This window comes from Brugia malayi, assembly GCF_000002995.4.
Source record: "Brugia malayi strain FR3 genome assembly, contig: Bm_v4_Chr1_scaffold_001, whole genome shotgun sequence".
NCBI classification, from domain to species: Eukaryota; Metazoa; Nematoda; class Chromadorea; order Rhabditida; family Onchocercidae; genus Brugia; species Brugia malayi.
Genome location: NW_025062475.1, coordinates 2718044 through 2738870, shown reverse-complemented (window position 1 = coordinate 2738870; position 20827 = coordinate 2718044). Strand labels below are relative to the sequence as shown.

General features: G+C 31.6%; 2 protein-coding genes across 2 annotated transcripts; both read left to right on the top strand.

Annotated features, from left to right (window-relative positions):
- Positions 1-10904: 10904 nt before the first annotated feature.
- On the top strand, positions 10905-11296 carry Bm17347 (Uncharacterized protein; the record flags this gene model as incomplete). Its single annotated transcript, XM_001894347.1, has 2 exons — positions 10905-11056; positions 11212-11296. 2 exons carry the CDS (start codon positions 10905-10907, stop codon positions 11294-11296), a joined length of 237 nt encoding a protein of 78 aa, XP_001894382.1.
- A 7977-nt stretch (positions 11297-19273) lies between these two features.
- On the top strand, positions 19274-19665 carry Bm17346 (Uncharacterized protein; the record flags this gene model as incomplete). Its single annotated transcript, XM_043076336.1, has 2 exons — positions 19274-19425; positions 19581-19665. The coding sequence occupies 2 exons, from the start codon at positions 19274-19276 to the stop codon at positions 19663-19665; spliced, it is 237 nt and encodes a 78-aa protein (XP_042932270.1).
- Positions 19666-20827: the final 1162 nt, after the last annotated feature.

Here is a 20827-nt window from a genome sequence, read left to right as displayed (position 1 = left end):
TTTTATCCGTTTATGAGCGAAAATTGATTCCATAAAATTCGATAATGTTTGTTGTTGAATAAAACTGAAATTAGTACTTGCTCACTCTCGACATTAAATCATTTTTGTCACAGTGCAACCAGTTTCAGTCTTGTATTACTCAAAAAACTGAGAATTATAATGAAATTCTGCCACCTTCACTTATAATTACAAATAATTTGAAGCTAAAAACTACAAAGTAATGATTCGTTAGACTTTATTGTCCACGTCAAAAAGGCCATAAAATGCCCCATGTGGTATCTTATAAAATTATGTAGTAACCTAAATTCTTCCCTTATAAAAGTTCGAAAAAACACCTGTTTCAGCTAACTTCTATTAAAGTATGCTATTTTTGCTGATTTAAATTGGAGTTCTGAACAAAGATTTCAAGAATTTAATTGTCGTTGGTCATCTGAATTAAATGAAAATCAAGTAAATTTCAGCCAACTAATAAAATAGGAAAATTTTTGACCACAACACAAATCAAGTAAATGTAATCAACAAGCACAAAAATTTCTCAAATTACTGAATGACAGCTTCAAAAGAGACACAATAAAATAGCAATCATAAGTTAATAATTTGCAATGCATTTAAAGTTAAATTACTAAAAATGAGTACAAAAATTTTACGCTTTCATTAATTGAACACCCAATTCCTTTGTTCATAAAAATATTTCTTAACAGTACAATCACCAGCAACATTTCTTGACAATACAACAAATAATATGATGTTAACTTAGAGTTTTTTTGTCAAATTTGTAATCGTTCAGTCTTATCTCGAACTAAGATCGTTATTTCAGTAACAAATAATTTGGTAAAGCACTTTTAGTTAAGTATTTTTTATTCATTTCAGTATAGCACTAGTAAATCTCTTTTGGCTAAATTCGAGAATCATTTATGATAGTTGCAACAATAATCAACGAAACATGGATGAATTTGCCGAAAACCCTGTTGCAAGTTCATTGTTGGATACTGCCAAGTTCTTTCAGATGATGAAAGGACTGTGCTAAATAGATTTTTAAAGAAAGGATAAACCAATGAAACGATACTATCATGGAAGTAAGATGGTTACTGCTGAATAAAATTGAAATTTGTTATTGTCAATATTCTCAACATAAAATGGTTTTTGCTTCAGTACGATTGATTTCAATTTCCATTTTGCAATCATTCAAATAACTGAGAAAGTGGATCATTTCAAGCCTATTTCAGCTATTTTTCAATAGTACCTGGCACATATATCAAATGTAAGTTACCTTTATATACATTCCAACATTTATATACTTCTCTATGCATTCCCTTGTAGTAAGGGAGACATGTATTTTTTTTTTTTTTTTTTAAACAGCAAAGTTGCTATGAATTTTGTCCATTGTAATCTTTAGTGGAAATAAAAAAAATTATTGTTAATTTTTTGTTGAATTGTCTCTATTAAAACATGGAATCATTGTTTGACATGTAAATCCTTTTATTCTATTCAAAGCATGATAAAATTATTAAATAAATGGAAATGATTTCTGGTGATAACCTGCATAATTTCATATAAATTAACTGATAAGTGGAGTTTTTTGTGAAAAAATTTTCAAATTCATTTTTTATCGCTTTCGGAATCTCGTAACCTTTTCGCTTGAATTCTTAAACAATTTAAAAATGAATTTAGGAATGGGAAGTTCTGCATTTATTCTCGAAATTATTTGATTTTTATTTCTAGCATATTTTTTTTAATTATATCATATTTAGACAAAATAAGGATTAGTTAGCTAAAAAGAGGAACGAAATTGATTTTAAATTCACTGCATATTTAGTAAGTATTAATTTCTACAAAACAACTGATGGTGTGGTAATGGAATTCATAAAATATAATTTATCAGTGCTTTGCTGTTAGACTGAAAAATAGAAACGTCAGAGTTTATCAGTTTAAATTATCACTCATTAAAATATATGTTATCACAATCTCTTCTTTCATTTGTAAGATTTAGCAAAAGTTTAACAAACAATTTTTTTTTTAGGATTATGAACTGTTTGCATAGAATAAAGTTTATTCAGATAAAAGTGAGACGAAACTAATCTCGAATTCAGTGTATATTAATGTGCATTTCGTAAAATTATTTCATTTTTGCAAATCAATAATACTCAAATCAACAAGATACTGAGATTCATGATAATTTAATTTAAGAATAGCGACTTCAAAGTTTATCAGTTTAAATTATCACTCATTAAAATATAGAATGGCGTTTATATTTCAATCACAATTTCTTCTTTCATTAAGGAATCAATAAGAGCTCTGCAACAATGACAAGTGCGCAATTCTCATTTTTTACGTCACCATTACTGCTCTACGTTCTCAGCACACTGATATTGTTAGCAACACCTCAGAGATTGATTCCGGTAATTTTTATTTTTATATTGTTATAATTTGGTTTTAATTTAAAAAAATTAAAAGAAATTTAAAAAAAGTAGGAATTCACTGAAAATTTTTTATGCATTTGATGACGAATTGGGCGAAAACGATGAAATTCCCTATGAAGAAAACATGGATGAATTTGCTGAAAATATTGAACTTATTCGAGATAGTATCATTTCTATTGAAAGTTCATCGTGGATGATAGCACACAGATTGACAGAATTTTGCTAAACGGACTATTAGATTTCGGTTACATCAACGAAACAATGCTACCAGTGGAAGTAAGTTTCTGCGAAGTTTATTGTTGAATAAAATTAAAATTTGTTATTGTCAATATAAAATGGTTTTTGCTTCAGTATGATTCCATGTAAGTAAACTATTGACGCTGATTCTTGTTTGCATTGCTTAATGATACTTTTGTTGCAGCAGTGGTCGACCAATTCTGATTCGATTTTTTTGGGGAGCTGGGATTTACAATGTTGTTCAACTTATCAGCTTTGAAGTCTTGTAAGAAACTTAATGTTGTAAAATTCTGTGACATTTGTTGCTGAATAAAATTGAGATTTGTTATAATAACACATAAATAATCTTACATTATATTTAAGTATATATCATGCGCATATGTTAGGTTTAAATATTTATCAGTATATTACGTATGTGTTTTTTTTAATGATGAACTATGTTCTGAACATCAAAAAACAAATTTTGTTTGTTTCAAAATGACATAGAAAATTGCATAAAGTTGACATAGAAAGATTTCTAGGGCATTTCTTGCATTCAACAAAGAAATTTAATTTCTTAACAACCACCAGCATTGTTGATCAAATCTTCGAGTTCAAAATCACGGAATAAATAATAGTACCTAAATTAAAACAATAATACATTGCTAGAAGTAATTCAGTCTATTTCTTAACAGTTCTATCATATCAACTAATTTTTCTTTGTTGGAATCCATTGTTTGCGTGAGTTTTTTATAGTTAAGAGGACACAGTGAGTATTGTGTAAACTTAAACAATGAAAACACAAAAGTTTCCACTTTTTGTAATCACTTGTCGCATATCCTATTCGTAAACATTTGAAACACACAGCGATTTTCCTCAAACGTTCCATTCGGAGTTTGAGTGTGGGATAAATGTTACATTCATTAATTATTCCAATGGTCCTTATTGCAAAATACTTCAGTCTTTTTCCATCTATAGTAGTTTCTTCTGGAACCCTTTTTGATTTGATTGTATTATTTCCCTTTGATGAATTGATTGTGACCCTTAACATTATATTTGTTTTCTTTCTTCTCCCTGTTGTCTTCTTGTTTGACTTCTAGCAACTTCTTCATTTTTTAGTACTAGTCTTGTCAAGTATGTTGGATACCTTTAACTGACCAAGTCGACAGACTCCTGTTTCAATTTATATAATTTATTAACTATCCACGCTGTTAATTTATTCTTAATTGAAATTTCGATACTCGATGCTTTAAATTTTCACCTATAGCTTCCAGCTGTCAAAGTATTCTCTCCATGGTTTCCAGTCATGCTCATTTCTTTTGATGGAATTCAATTTATTGTAAAGTGTTACAATATATATGTAATGAAAGGTTTACCATATTTCTCTATTAGTAAACTTATTATGACATCGTAGTTTTCTGGCGCTATATCATAGCCTCTTACAGCTAACAATGCGTCTCCTTTAAGACAAGATATCAAATAGTTCAACTTCTGATTATCTGGGGTGTTTTGCTCATGAACTGTCGCCTTGAAACTACACCAAAATTGCCTCCATAATTTTGCATTCCACTAAATGTTATTAGTGGTAATTGTGGGAGTTTTATCTCCGCTTGATTAGTGAGAACTATACTATTCTATGAGAATGATTCTCTGGTATCTTCTTGATCTAAATATGAAGTACCAGGCAGTATTCATCACTACATATTTTAAGAATAATAATAGTCATCAAGGCATATTTCGTCTCTTCTTTTTTTCGCTTCGTCGCGATGGCTAAGCTCTGAATGATATTCATGCATTTTTGATTGGCTGTTTCGAGAGACCTAGCATAATATTCGAGATGTGTGATCTTCTTTTTGATGATGACCCAAAGAATGATTATCAGCTTAGAAGATCATCACAGTATTTCGACATTGCAAGCAAATTTGACTTGGAACAAAAGACTAATTTTTAACATATTAAACAATGTACATACTCTTTATTATCAGTTGAAAATGTTTAGACAAGCAAATAAACTTAGGTACAGTGGGAAGATGAGAGTTGGAATAATGATTGTTTACATATGTAATTTGAAATAGTTTTACATTTCTAACTGTTCAATTTTGTAAGTTATTTTGAGGCTCGAGAGATTATTTCGAGTTTCACGACACTCCCAAATGAAGGAGATGCCTTAAAGACGGTTGAGTACCTTTGTTTCAATGCATTGTTTTATATTGAATATATATGTATTGCTTTTATAGTTTGTCGATCGATACGTTTTTGTTTATACACTTTCTACACTTTCCATCCTTTCCTCTTTTAATTTGCTTTATCACGTGGAATTTCTGGTTCAGTTTTTCCTGGGAGCTCAATTTATGAGGAATAAATTCACCTACTGTTGCTGTAACCATGCGTAGCCACTTACAACCACCTGCTGTACAGGGCGTCTTCACTAACAAGTGGTTGCAGTAGCAAGTAGCTGCACGTGGTTACATCAACAGTTGGTTAGTTAGCAGTTGCCATAACAAGTGATAGCAAGTGGCTACATCAACAAGTGGTTGTAAGTGGTTACTGTCGCGGATTTTAATATTGCGAAGCACTAAATAAATGTTAACAATGCTTAATATAGCAATCCATTGATGTCTTTTACAATCATCATAATGGTTTTTAATTGACTTTTGATCTTATATCAATTCATATACTATGAGCATCTATCATATAATATCTATTGCAACTCATAGTAGCCACTTATCATAATGTCTGGACAAACCATTGTACTTTTTTTCGTGATATCCATTCAATTCATTGTGATATCCATTTTTAAACCTATTGTTAAAGTTACTTACTGTCATGATTTGTACAAAAATGTCTAATTATAAACCACTCCCACATTTTAACACATATAATATAAGATAATTGCTATATAAGGATCACCCTTGTTAAAAGATTGGGGATAGGTGTAATTTATCGCCAAGGACCGACGATTCCAATTTCAATTGTTCTCTATCAACGTTTTGTCCTATTACTTTTGCTAATAAAGAACTTGGATTATATTTCTGTTACCTCACGCATTAGATTTACATCCAAGACAATCTCCCTATGATCAAACATCTCTCCCAATATTATTAAATTAAACAATCAAAATCTTCCACGACAAATAAAGTTTTGGTGCCACGAGCCGGGAAATGTCTGCAACTATAATACGACCGGCGAAAGAAAAATTGGAAGCTCTTCTCAAAGAAATCCAAGAAATGGATCTGACGCCTTCGGAGCAAATGTTGACCAGAGAAGAAACCCGTCAACAGCACGAGGCTCGAAAAAGAATTATTGAAGAAAGAATAATGTCTCAAACTGCATATTGGTACACTTGAGACAATTAATGCTAACTGGGTCCAATGCATACAACAGGTTCCAGCAACGAAGAGCAAGGAAGATGAAGACAAATACGCCAAAATGGTCGAAGATAAAAGAGGTATTTTAAACTTAATAAGTGAAGGCAAAGAAGTTATCATAACCTTAAGTATGTATATGAATGACTCAGAGTTAGTAATCCAGCGTCTTAAAGAAGGCGAAATAAAGGAGTAACCAACTCAAATAACCCTGTTAACTTATCTCAACTACCACTGCCTACCTTCAGTGGTAATTCTAAGATGTGGAGAGGATTCTGGAGTAGCTTTGAAGCTGCAGTCCATTTACAAAAAATATCAGACATCCAAAAATTAAATTATTTAATTGCATGTCTAAAGGGAGATGCCTTACTGGCAGAGGTTATGATATAACCCCAGAAAATTACGATGTGATACGAAAAGTTCTTATTGAAAAATTTGGGCAATCACATATCATTAAAAAATCGTTCTACAATGAGTTATATTCCGTCAAGAGAAGAATGATCGAGATGGAAGATAACAGTTGAAGCTACTGGAAGAATACTTCGACAACTTGAAGCAATAGGTGAAAATCTCGAAGAATCCAGTATTGAAATTATCATTGAAAATAAACTGCCTGCCTGGATTCTGGGCAGAGTGTATCAACAAAAGGAACAAGAAATATGGTCAGTAGCTAAGCTAAGACAATTCTTAGCAAAACTGATCCAAAGAAACGAAGAAGCCAGTCCTTTGACATCATGAAAGAGCAAAGGAAAACTAAAAGCAAAATTGGTCCACGAACTAATCAACGATATTTTACAAAAGAAACTTCCGCTCTAACTGTAATAGCACCGCAAACACATAGAAAGGCTAATACGAAGATTAGCAAAACTTAAAGACCATGTGCTTTTTGCAATAGGAACCACTGAGAAATGAATGTGAAACCTATCCTAATCTAGAACGAAGAATGCAGCGATTGAAAGAAAACAACGCCTGTCTATGACTATTCCAAGATTAGAATTATTAGCCGTGCTAATAGGAGTACGTGCTGTTCAGTTTGTTATTAAACAAATGGAATTAGAGAATATTGATGTCACCTTATGGTCAGATTCCAAGTGCGCATTACACTGGATAAAAAATCATTCTCGCTTACTACCAAAATTCGTCCAAAATTGAGTTGAAGAAATAAGACAAACAAAATTCTCATTTCGCCATATTCCAAGTGAATTTAATCCAGCTGATGTGGCCTCCAGAGGACTTTTTCACTTCGTCTTGCACATTTTGAATCATGGTGGAAAGGACCAGATTGGTTCACAGAGGAAGAATCAACATGGCCAGTCTGGGAATATAATTTCAAAGAAATTCACAGCGAAGACGAAAGTGAAGAAGGCCAAAAGATTGTAGCACATTTTACTATTGATAAAACTTCAAATTAATCGACGCAAATCGATTTAGCAAGTGGTCGAGATTGGTAAGAACTACTGCATGGACTCTGAAATTTATAATTTTAATATCCAAAGGAAAAATTCCTTGCTTAAAAAACGTCTTCAGCAAAAGGTCGACTCAATGATAACGATTATGAACTAGCTATAGGTGTATTAATCAGACAAGCCAAATCAGAAGGAATAACGGAAGAAGAAATAATTAAATGGAATCTATACTATGAACAAAGAGTATGTAAATCTAAAGATCGTTTAGAAAACTCAGAACTAGACGAACAAGGTTTGCATCCCATATATCTTCCTAGACATAATCGTATAACCGAAATCTTTATACAACGGCAATACGACGAACTGTTTCATGCTGGAATATAGCTCATATGATTTCAAGTTTGAGAAAAAGATTTTGGATACCAAAAGGAAGAATAGAAGTTAAAAGAGTTTTAAATAAATGCATAGGATACAGAAGATGGAAAGCAAAGCCGTTTAAACTGCCAACTATGCATAATTACCCTTCATTTCGGGTAACACGATCACGAACACTTTCACGAGTTGGCTTGGATTATTTGGGCCCTGTTTCCGTCAAAATAGAAACAGGAGATGCAAAAAGATGGATTGCTTTATTTACATGTCTTGCAACTAGAGCAGTGCATTTAAAATTAGCAGACAGTTTAGAAAGTTTTTTAAATACTTTCAGAAGATTTGTTGCACGAAGCGGAGAAATAATTCTAAGTGATAATGTCGGTCAATTTCAGTTAGTTTTTCAAACCCTAATGGAACAAGAAACATAAATGACCGAATTCCTAGTTAAACATGGAATAAAATGGAGAAATATAATTCCGAAGGCGCCTTGGAGCGGAGGAGTTTACGAACGGATAATCGGCCTAACAAAGGGAACATTAAGAAAGGTTATAGGTAGGAAATTGCTAAAAGAAAAGGAGTTTATAACTCTAATAGCGGAAGTTGAAAGCATACTTAATATTCGCCCACTAACCTACGTAAACTTCGACGATTCCATAATCCTAAGACCTATTGATTTTATTATACCAGACGTATGTCTAATGATACCTAATAGTAATACCGATGATCGATATGATTATACTCCTTATAAGTTAAATACTCAACACAAACTTATCAAATATTGGGCAAGAACAATGGAAACTCTGGATACTTTCTAGAAAATATGGAAGGAAGAATACTTAACCAGTTTGAGAGAACGTACACAAGTAGAACTCCGAAAGGCGCAGAGATTAGAGCCCCTATTGAAGAAGAAATTGTAATAGTAAACGAATCAAACGCTCCTCATGGTACTTGGAAATTAGCAAAAATAAAGAAACTCAATAAGGGACAGGATAATAAGATAAAAAGTGCTCTAATAGAGTTACTACGAGGAAGAATAATGAATCGACCTATTAATATGTTATATCCTTTGGAAATTCAACAGAAAGAAGATGCGAAGGACAAATCAACAGTATCGAAAGATACAATAAATGGAACTGATAAACGAGAGGAACCCATAGCTAAACGAACTAGAAGTGCTACAAAACAAAAACAAACTTCAACAAAAAACGAAGAATGACTCAAATCCTTCCATCCGAAATCTTCAAATAAAGCTTAAATATGTAAAATACAAAAATATCAATGTATAAGTTAGGGAACACCGAAACGTGCATGACATCAAAATCCACACCAAAAGCTCTCTCATTCAGTAATACTGCCTGTGAGTGATTTCACGATAAGTAGAACAAAGGAATTTTCTGTTTGATGGCATTAAAGCTGTTATAATGTCTCCAGTGATCAGTGCTTTACTTTTGTGATTATTTCGAGTGATCACCGATGGTCACTTCTTTACCTTTGTAATTAAAGTAATAATCGCATATTCTTTTTGATTATTTCGTCACTTTTACTGTAATCCTAATAACACACTGCACTTATAGACAATGTAAATATAACGAATTATTTGTAAAACTATAACTTTAGATGATCTTTACTCTTTATATAAGTTGGGTTGAAATATTTCAGCTTCAACAATTAATTAATGTGTCTTGACTTACATACATTTATCAATTTAAACTGAAATCATTTAAAGACGGTGATGAAACTTAAAGTTATTAACAAAAAATTACGGTCAAGAAGGACAATTTTTTCAGATCAATTTAGCAAAAAGCTAAGTTAATTTCATTAGATTAATTTAAATTAAATCTGTCGAAACTGTTTGAGTAATTTTTATTAATTTGTTTTTTAACACTTTGTGCTGTTCAGATGATAAAAGAACTGTGCTAAAGGATTTTTAAAGAAAGGATACATCAGTGAATCAATATCATCATGGAAAGCTAAGTTTATCTGGCGGTTATTGTTGAATAAAACTGAAATTTGTTATTGTCATTTTTCTCAACATAAAATGGCTTATGCTTCAGTACGATTGATTTCAATTTCCATTTTTTTATCATTCAAATAATTGAGAAAGTGGATCATTACAAGCCTATTTCAGCTATTTTTCAATAGTACCTGGCACATATATCAAATCTAAGTTACCTTTATATACATTCCAACATTTATATACTTCTCTATGCATTCCCTTGTAGTAAGGGAGACATGTATTTTTTTTTTTTTTTTTAAACAGCAAAGTTGCTATGAATTTTGTCCATTGTAATCTTTAGTGGAAATAAAAAAAATTATTGTTAATTTTTTGTTGAATTGTCTCTATTAAAACATGGAATCATTGTTTGACATGTAAATCCTTTTATTCTATTCAAAGCATGATAAAATTATTAAATAAATGGAAATGATTTCTGGTGATAACCTGCATAATTTCATATAAATTAACTGATAAATGGAGTTTTTTGTGAAAAAATTTTCAAATTCATTTTTTATCGCTTTCGGAATCTCGTAACCTTTTCGCTTGAATTCTTAAACAATTTAAAAATGAATTTAGGAATGGGAAGTTCTGCATTTATTCTCGAAATTATTTGATTTTTATTTCTAGCATATTTTTTTTAATTATATCATATTTAGACAAAATAAGGATTAGTTAGCTAAAAAGAGGAACGAAATTGATTTTAAATTCACTGCATATTTAGTAAGTATTTTTCTACAAAACAACTGATGGTGTGGTAATGGAATTCATAAAATATAATTTATCAGTGCTTTGCTGTTAGACTGAAAAATAGAAACGTCAGAGTTTATCAGTTTAAATTATCACTCATTAAAATATATGTTATCACAATTTCTCCTTTCATTAAGGAATCCGGCAACAATGACAAATGCACAATTCTCATTTTTTACGTCACCATTACTGCTCTACGTTCTTAGCACATTCATATTATTAGCAGCACCTCAGAGACCAATTCCGGTAATTTTTATTTTTATATTGTTACAATTTGGTTCTAAATGAAAAAATATTTTAAAAAAGTAGGAATTCACTGAAAATTTTTTATGCATTTGATGACGAATTGGGCGAAAACGATGAAATTCCCTATGAAGAAAACATGGATGAATTTGCTGAAAATATTGAACTTATTCGAGATAGTATCATTTCTATTGAAAGTTCATCGTGGGATGATAGCACACAGATTGACAGAATTTTGCTAAACGGACTATTAGATTTCGGTTACATCAACGAAACAATGCTACCGTGGAAGTAAGTTTCTGCGAAGTTTATTGTTGAATAAAATTAAAATTTGTTATTGTCAATATTCTCAACATAAAATGGTTTTTTGCTTCAGTATGATTCCATGTAAGTAAACTATTGACGCTGATTCTTGTTTGCATTGCTTAATGATACTTTTGTTGCAGCAGTGGTCGACCAATTCTGATTCGATTTTTTTGGGGAGCTGGGATTTACAATGTTGTTCAACTTATCAGCTTTGAAGTCTTGTAAGAAACTTAATGTTGTAAAATTCTGTGACATTTGTTGCTGAATAAAATTGAGATTTGTTATAATAACACATAAATAATCTTACATTATATTTAAGTATACATTATACGCGTATGTTAGGTTTAAATATTTATCAGTATATTACGTATGTGTTTTTTTTAATGATGAACTATGTTCTGAACATCAAAAAACAAATTTTGTTTGTTTCAAAATGACATAGAAAATTGCATAAAGTTGACATAGAAAGATTTCTAGGGCATTTCTTGCATTCAACAAAGAAATTTAATTTCTTAACAACCACCAGCATTGTTGATCAAATCTTCGAGTTCAAAATCACGGAATAAATAATAGTACCTAAATTAAAACAATAATACATTGCTAGAAGTAATTCAGTCTATTTCTTAACAGTTCTATCATATCAACTAATTTTTCTTTGTTGGAATCCATTGTTTGCGTGAGTTTTTTATAGTTAAGAGGACACAGTGAGTATTGTGTAAACTTAAACAATGAAAACACAAAAGTTTCCACTTTTTGTAATCACTTGTCGCATATCCTATTCGTAAACATTTGAAACACACAGCGATTTTCCTCAAACGTTCCATTCGGAGTTTGAGTGTGGGATAAATGTTACATTCATTAATTATTCCAATGGTCCTTATTGCAAAATACTTCAGTCTTTTTCCATCTATAGTAGTTTCTTCTGGAACCCTTTTTGATTTGATTGTATTATTTCCCTTTGATGAATTGATTGTGACCCTTAACATTATATTTGTTTTCTTTCTTCTCCCTGTTGTCTTCTTGTTTGACTTCTAGCAACTTCTTCATTTTTTAGTACTAGTCTTGTCAAGTATGTTGGATACCTTTAACTGACCAAGTCGACAGACTCCTGTTTCAATTTATATAATTTATTAACTATCCACGCTGTTAATTTATTCTTAATTGAAATTTCGATACTCGATGCTTTAAATTTTCACCTATAGCTTCCAGCTGTCAAAGTATTCTCTCCATGGTTTCCAGTCATGCTCATTTCTTTTGATGGAATTCAATTTATTGTAAAGTGTTACAATATATATGTAATGAAAGGTTTACCATATTTCTCTATTAGTAAACTTATTATGACATCGTAGTTTTCTGGCGCTATATCATAGCCTCTTACAGCTAACAATGCGTCTCCTTTAAGACAAGATATCAAATAGTTCAACTTCTGATTATCTGGGGTGTTTTGCTCATGAACTGTCGCCTTGAAACTACACCAAAATTGCCTCCATAATTTTGCATTCCACTAAATGTTATTAGTGGTAATTGTGGGAGTTTTATCTCCGCTTGATTAGTGAGAACTATACTATTCTATGAGAATGATTCTCTGGTATCTTCTTGATCTAAATATGAAGTACCAGGCAGTATTCATCACTACATATTTTAAGAATAATAATAGTCATCAAGGCATATTTCGTCTCTTCTTTTTTTCGCTTCGTCGCGATGGCTAAGCTCTGAATGATATTCATGCATTTTTGATTGGCTGTTTCGAGAGACCTAGCATAATATTCGAGATGTGTGATCTTCTTTTTGATGATGACCCAAAGAATGATTATCAGCTTAGAAGATCATCACAGTATTTCGACATTGCAAGCAAATTTGACTTGGAACAAAAGACTAATTTTTAACATATTAAACAATGTACATACTCTTTATTATCAGTTGAAAATGTTTAGACAAGCAAATAAACTTAGGTACAGTGGGAAGATGAGAGTTGGAATAATGATTGTTTACATATGTAATTTGAAATAGTTTTACATTTCTAACTGTTCAATTTTGTAAGTTATTTTGAGGCTCGAGAGATTATTTCGAGTTTCACGACACTCCCAAATGAAGGAGATGCCTTAAAGACGGTTGAGTACCTTTGTTTCAATGCATTGTTTTATATTGAATATATATGTATTGCTTTTATAGTTTGTCGATCGATACGTTTTTGTTTATACACTTTCTACACTTTCCATCCTTTCCTCTTTTAATTTGCTTTATCACGTGGAATTTCTGGTTCAGTTTTTCCTGGGAGCTCAATTTATGAGGAATAAATTCACCTACTGTTGCTGTAACCATGCGTAGCCACTTACAACCACCTGCTGTACAGGGCGTCTTCACTAACAAGTGGTTGCAGTAGCAAGTAGCTGCACGTGGTTACATCAACAGTTGGTTAGTTAGCAGTTGCCATAACAAGTGATAGCAAGTGGCTACATCAACAAGTGGTTGTAAGTGGTTACTGTCGCGGATTTTAATATTGCGAAGCACTAAATAAATGTTAACAATGCTTAATATAGCAATCCATTGATGTCTTTTACAATCATCATAATGGTTTTTAATTGACTTTTGATCTTATATCAATTCATATACTATGAGCATCTATCATATAATATCTATTGCAACTCATAGTAGCCACTTATCATAATGTCTGGACAAACCATTGTACTTTTTTTCGTGATATCCATTCAATTCATTGTGATATCCATTTTTAAACCTATTGTTAAAGTTACTTACTGTCATGATTTGTACAAAAATGTCTAATTATAAACCACTCCCACATTTTAACACATATAATATAAGATAATTGCTATATAAGGATCACCCTTGTTAAAAGATTGGGGATAGGTGTAATTTATCGCCAAGGACCGACGATTCCAATTTCAATTGTTCTCTATCAACGTTTTGTCCTATTACTTTTGCTAATAAAGAACTTGGATTATATTTCTGTTACCTCACGCATTAGATTTACATCCAAGACAATCTCCCTATGATCAAACATCTCTCCCAATATTATTAAATTAAACAATCAAAATCTTCCACGACAAATAAAGTTTTGGTGCCACGAGCCGGGAAATGTCTGCAACTATAATACGACCGGCGAAAGAAAAATTGGAAGCTCTTCTCAAAGAAATCCAAGAAATGGATCTGACGCCTTCGGAGCAAATGTTGACCAGAGAAGAAACCCGTCAACAGCACGAGGCTCGAAAAAGAATTATTGAAGAAAGAATAATGTCTCAAACTGCATATTGGTACACTTGAGACAATTAATGCTAACTGGGTCCAATGCATACAACAGGTTCCAGCAACGAAGAGCAAGGAAGATGAAGACAAATACGCCAAAATGGTCGAAGATAAAAGAGGTATTTTAAACTTAATAAGTGAAGGCAAAGAAGTTATCATAACCTTAAGTATGTATATGAATGACTCAGAGTTAGTAATCCAGCGTCTTAAAGAAGGCGAAATAAAGGAGTAACCAACTCAAATAACCCTGTTAACTTATCTCAACTACCACTGCCTACCTTCAGTGGTAATTCTAAGATGTGGAGAGGATTCTGGAGTAGCTTTGAAGCTGCAGTCCATTTACAAAAAATATCAGACATCCAAAAATTAAATTATTTAATTGCATGTCTAAAGGGAGATGCCTTACTGGCAGAGGTTATGATATAACCCCAGAAAATTACGATGTGATACGAAAAGTTCTTATTGAAAAATTTGGGCAATCACATATCATTAAAAAATCGTTCTACAATGAGTTATATTCCGTCAAGAGAAGAATGATCGAGATGGAAGATAACAGTTGAAGCTACTGGAAGAATACTTCGACAACTTGAAGCAATAGGTGAAAATCTCGAAGAATCCAGTATTGAAATTATCATTGAAAATAAACTGCCTGCCTGGATTCTGGGCAGAGTGTATCAACAAAAGGAACAAGAAATATGGTCAGTAGCTAAGCTAAGACAATTCTTAGCAAAACTGATCCAAAGAAACGAAGAAGCCAGTCCTTTGACATCATGAAAGAGCAAAGGAAAACTAAAAGCAAAATTGGTCCACGAACTAATCAACGATATTTTACAAAAGAAACTTCCGCTCTAACTGTAATAGCACCGCAAACACATAGAAAGGCTAATACGAAGATTAGCAAAACTTAAAGACCATGTGCTTTTTGCAATAGGAACCACTGAGAAATGAATGTGAAACCTATCCTAATCTAGAACGAAGAATGCAGCGATTGAAAGAAAACAACGCCTGTCTATGACTATTCCAAGATTAGAATTATTAGCCGTGCTAATAGGAGTACGTGCTGTTCAGTTTGTTATTAAACAAATGGAATTAGAGAATATTGATGTCACCTTATGGTCAGATTCCAAGTGCGCATTACACTGGATAAAAAATCATTCTCGCTTACTACCAAAATTCGTCCAAAATTGAGTTGAAGAAATAAGACAAACAAAATTCTCATTTCGCCATATTCCAAGTGAATTTAATCCAGCTGATGTGGCCTCCAGAGGACTTTTTCACTTCGTCTTGCACATTTTGAATCATGGTGGAAAGGACCAGATTGGTTCACAGAGGAAGAATCAACATGGCCAGTCTGGGAATATAATTTCAAAGAAATTCACAGCGAAGACGAAAGTGAAGAAGGCCAAAAGATTGTAGCACATTTTACTATTGATAAAACTTCAAATTAATCGACGCAAATCGATTTAGCAAGTGGTCGAGATTGGTAAGAACTACTGCATGGACTCTGAAATTTATAATTTTAATATCCAAAGGAAAAATTCCTTGCTTAAAAAACGTCTTCAGCAAAAGGTCGACTCAATGATAACGATTATGAACTAGCTATAGGTGTATTAATCAGACAAGCCAAATCAGAAGGAATAACGGAAGAAGAAATAATTAAATGGAATCTATACTATGAACAAAGAGTATGTAAATCTAAAGATCGTTTAGAAAACTCAGAACTAGACGAACAAGGTTTGCATCCCATATATCTTCCTAGACATAATCGTATAACCGAAATCTTTATACAACGGCAATACGACGAACTGTTTCATGCTGGAATATAGCTCATATGATTTCAAGTTTGAGAAAAAGATTTTGGATACCAAAAGGAAGAATAGAAGTTAAAAGAGTTTTAAATAAATGCATAGGATACAGAAGATGGAAAGCAAAGCCGTTTAAACTGCCAACTATGCATAATTACCCTTCATTTCGGGTAACACGATCACGAACACTTTCACGAGTTGGCTTGGATTATTTGGGCCCTGTTTCCGTCAAAATAGAAACAGGAGATGCAAAAAGATGGATTGCTTTATTTACATGTCTTGCAACTAGAGCAGTGCATTTAAAATTAGCAGACAGTTTAGAAAGTTTTTTAAATACTTTCAGAAGATTTGTTGCACGAAGCGGAGAAATAATTCTAAGTGATAATGTCGGTCAATTTCAGTTAGTTTTTCAAACCCTAATGGAACAAGAAACATAAATGACCGAATTCCTAGTTAAACATGGAATAAAATGGAGAAATATAATTCCGAAGGCGCCTTGGAGCGGAGGAGTTTACGAACGGATAATCGGCCTAACAAAGGGAACATTAAGAAAGGTTATAGGTAGGAAATTGCTAAAAGAAAAGGAGTTTATAACTCTAATAGCGGAAGTTGAAAGCATACTTAATATTCGCCCACTAACCTACGTAAACTTCGACGATTCCATAATCCTAAGACCTATTGATTTTATTATACCAGACGTATGTCTAATGATACCTAATAGTAATACCGATGATCGATATGATTATACTCCTTATAAGTTAAATACTCAACACAAACTTATCAAATATTGGGCAAGAACAATGGAAACTCTGGATACTTTCTAGAAAATATGGAAGGAAGAATACTTAACCAGTTTGAGAGAACGTACACAAGTAGAACTCCGAAAGGCGCAGAGATTAGAGCCCCTATTGAAGAAGAAATTGTAATAGTAAACGAATCAAACGCTCCTCATGGTACTTGGAAATTAGCAAAAATAAAGAAACTCAATAAGGGACAGGATAATAAGATAAAAAGTGCTCTAATAGAGTTACTACGAGGAAGAATAATGAATCGACCTATTAATATGTTATATCCTTTGGAAATTCAACAGAAAGAAGATGCGAAGGACAAATCAACAGTATCGAAAGATACAATAAATGGAACTGATAAACGAGAGGAACCCATAGCTAAACGAACTAGAAGTGCTACAAAACAAAAACAAACTTCAACAAAAAACGAAGAATGACTCAAATCCTTCCATCCGAAATCTTCAAATAAAGCTTAAATATGTAAAATACAAAAATATCAATGTATAAGTTAGGGAACACCGAAACGTGCATGACATCAAAATCCACACCAAAAGCTCTCTCATTCAGTAATACTGCCTGTGAGTGATTTCACGATAAGTAGAACAAAGGAATTTTCTGTTTGATGGCATTAAAGCTGTTATAATGTCTCCAGTGATCAGTGCTTTACTTTTGTGATTATTTCGAGTGATCACCGATGGTCACTTCTTTACCTTTGTAATTAAAGTAATAATCGCATATTCTTTTTGATTATTTCGTCACTTTTACTGTAATCCTAATAACACACTGCACTTATAGACAATGTAAATATAACGAATTATTTGTAAAACTATAACTTTAGATGATCTTTACTCTTTATATAAGTTGGGTTGAAATATTTCAGCTTCAACAATTAATTAATGTGTCTTGACTTACATACATTTATCAATTTAAACTGAAATCATTTAAAGACGGTGATGAAACTTAAAGTTATTAACAAAAAATTACGGTCAAGAAGGACAATTTTTTCAGATCAATTTAGCAAAAAGCTAAGTTAATTTCATTAGATTAATTTAAATTAAATCTGTCGAAACTGTTTGAGTAATTTTTATTAATTTGTTTTTTAACACTTTGTGCTGTTCAGATGATAAAAGAACTGTGCTAAAGGATTTTTAAAGAAAGGATACATCAGTGAATCAATATCATCATGGAAAGCTAAGTTTATCTGGCGGTTATTGTTGAATAAAACTGAAATTTGTTATTGTCATTTTTCTCAACATAAAATGGCTTATGCTTCAGTACGATTGATTTCAATTTCCATTTTTTTATCATTCAAATAATTGAGAAAGTGGATCATTACAAGCCTATTTCAGCTATTTTTCAATAGTACCTGGCACATATATCAAATCTAAGTTACCTTTATATACATTCCAACATTTATATACTTCTCTATGCATTCCCTTGTAGTAAGGGAGACATGTATTTTTTTTTTTTTTTTAAACAGCAAAGTTGCTATGAATTTTGTCCATTGTAATCTTTAGTGGAAATAAAAAAAATTATTGTTAATTTTTTGTTGAATTGTCTCTATTAAAACATGGAATCATTGTTTGACATGTAAATCCTTTTATTCTATTCAAAGCATGATAAAATTATTAAATAAATGGAAATGATTTCTGGTGATAACCTGCATAATTTCATATAAATTAACTGATAAATGGAGTTTTTTGTGAAAAAATTTTCAAATTCATTTTTTATCGCTTTCGGAATCTCGTAACCTTTTCGCTTGAATTCTTAAACAATTTAAAAATGAATTTAGGAATGGGAAGTTCTGCATTTATTCTCGAAATTATTTGATTTTTATTTCTAGCATATTTTTTTTAATTATATCATATTTAGACAAAATAAGGATTAGTTAGCTAAAAAGAGGAACGAAATTGATTTTAAATTCACTGCATATTTAGTAAGTATTTTTCTACAAAACAACTGATGGTGTGGTAATGGAATTCATAAAATATAATTTATCAGTGCTTTGCTGTTAGACTGAAAAATAGAAACGTCAGAGTTTATCAGTTTAAATTATCACTCATTAAAATATATGTTATCACAATTTCTCCTTTCATTAAGGAATCCGGCAACAATGACAAATGCACAATTCTCATTTTTTACGTCACCATTACTGCTCTACGTTCTTAGCACATTCATATTATTAGCAGCACCTCAGAGACCAATTCCGGTAATTTTTATTTTTATATTGTTACAATTTGGTTCTAAATGAAAAAATATTTTAAAAAAGTAGGAATTCACTGAAAATTTTTTATGCATTTGATGACGAATTGGGCGAAAACGATGAAATTCCCTATGAAGAAAACATGGATGAATTTGCTGAAAATATTGAACTTATTCGAGATAGTATCATTTCTATTGAAAGTTCATCGTGGGATGATAGCACACAGATTGACAGAATTTTGCTAAACGGACTATTAGATTTCGGTTACATCAACGAAACAATGCTACCGTGGAAGTAAGTTTCTGCGAAGTTTATTGTTGAATAAAATTAAAATTTGTTATTGTCAATATTCTCAACATAAAATGGTTTTTTGCTTCAGTATGATTCCATGTAAGTAAACTATTGACGCTGATTCTTGTTTGCATTGCTTAATGATACTTTTGTTGCAGCAGTGGTCGACCAATTCTGATTCGATTTTTTTGGGGAGCTGGGATTTACAATGTTGTTCAACTTATCAGCTTTGAAGTCTTGTAAGAAACTTAATGTTGTAAAATTCTGTGACATTTGTTGCTGAATAAAATTGAGATTTGTTATAATAACACATAAATAATCTTACATTATATTTAAGTATACATTATACGCGTATGTTAGGTTTAAATATTTATCAGTATATTACGTATGTGTTTTTTTTAATGATGAACTATGTTCTGAACATCAAAAAACAAATTTTGTTTGTTTCAAAATGACATAGAAAATTGCATAAAGTTGACATAGAAAGATTTCTAGGGCATTTCTTGCATTCAACAAAGAAATTTAATTTCTTAACAACCACCAGCATTGTTGATCAAATCTTCGAGTTCAAAATCACGGAATAAATAATAGTACCTAAATTAAAACAATAATACATTGCTAGAAGTAATTCAGTCTATTTCTTAACAGTTCTATCATATCAACTAATTTTTCTTTGTTGGAATCCATTGTTTGCGTGAGTTTTTTATAGTTAAGAGGACACAGTGAGTATTGTGTAAACTTAAACAATGAAAACACAAAAGTTTCCACTTTTTGTAATCACTTGTCGCATATCCTATTCGTAAACATTTGAAACACACAGCGATTTTCCTCAAACGTTCCATTCGGAGTTTGAGTGTGGGATAAATGTTACATTCATTAATTATTCCAATGGTCCTTATTGCAAAATACTTCAGTCTTTTTCCATCTATAGTAGTTTCTTCTGGAACCCTTTTTGATTTGATTGTATTATTTCCCTTTGATGAATTGATTGTGACCCTTAACATTATATTTGTTTTCTTTCTTCTCCCTGTTGTCTTCTTGTTTGACTTCTAGCAACTTCTTCATTTTTTAGTACTAGTCTTGTCAAGTATGTTGGATACCTTTAACTGACCAAGTCGACAGACTCCTGTTTCAATTTATATAATTTATTAACTATCCACGCTGTTAATTTATTCTTAATTGAAATTTCGATACTCGATGCTTTAAATTTTCACCTATAGCTTCCAGCTGTCAAAGTATTCTCTCCATGGTTTCCAGTCATGCTCATTTCTTTTGATGGAATTCAATTTATTGTAAAGTGTTACAATATATATGTAATGAAAGGTTTACCATATTTCTCTATTAGTAAACTTATTATGACATCGTAGTTTTCTGGCGCTATATCATAGCCTCTTACAGCTAACAA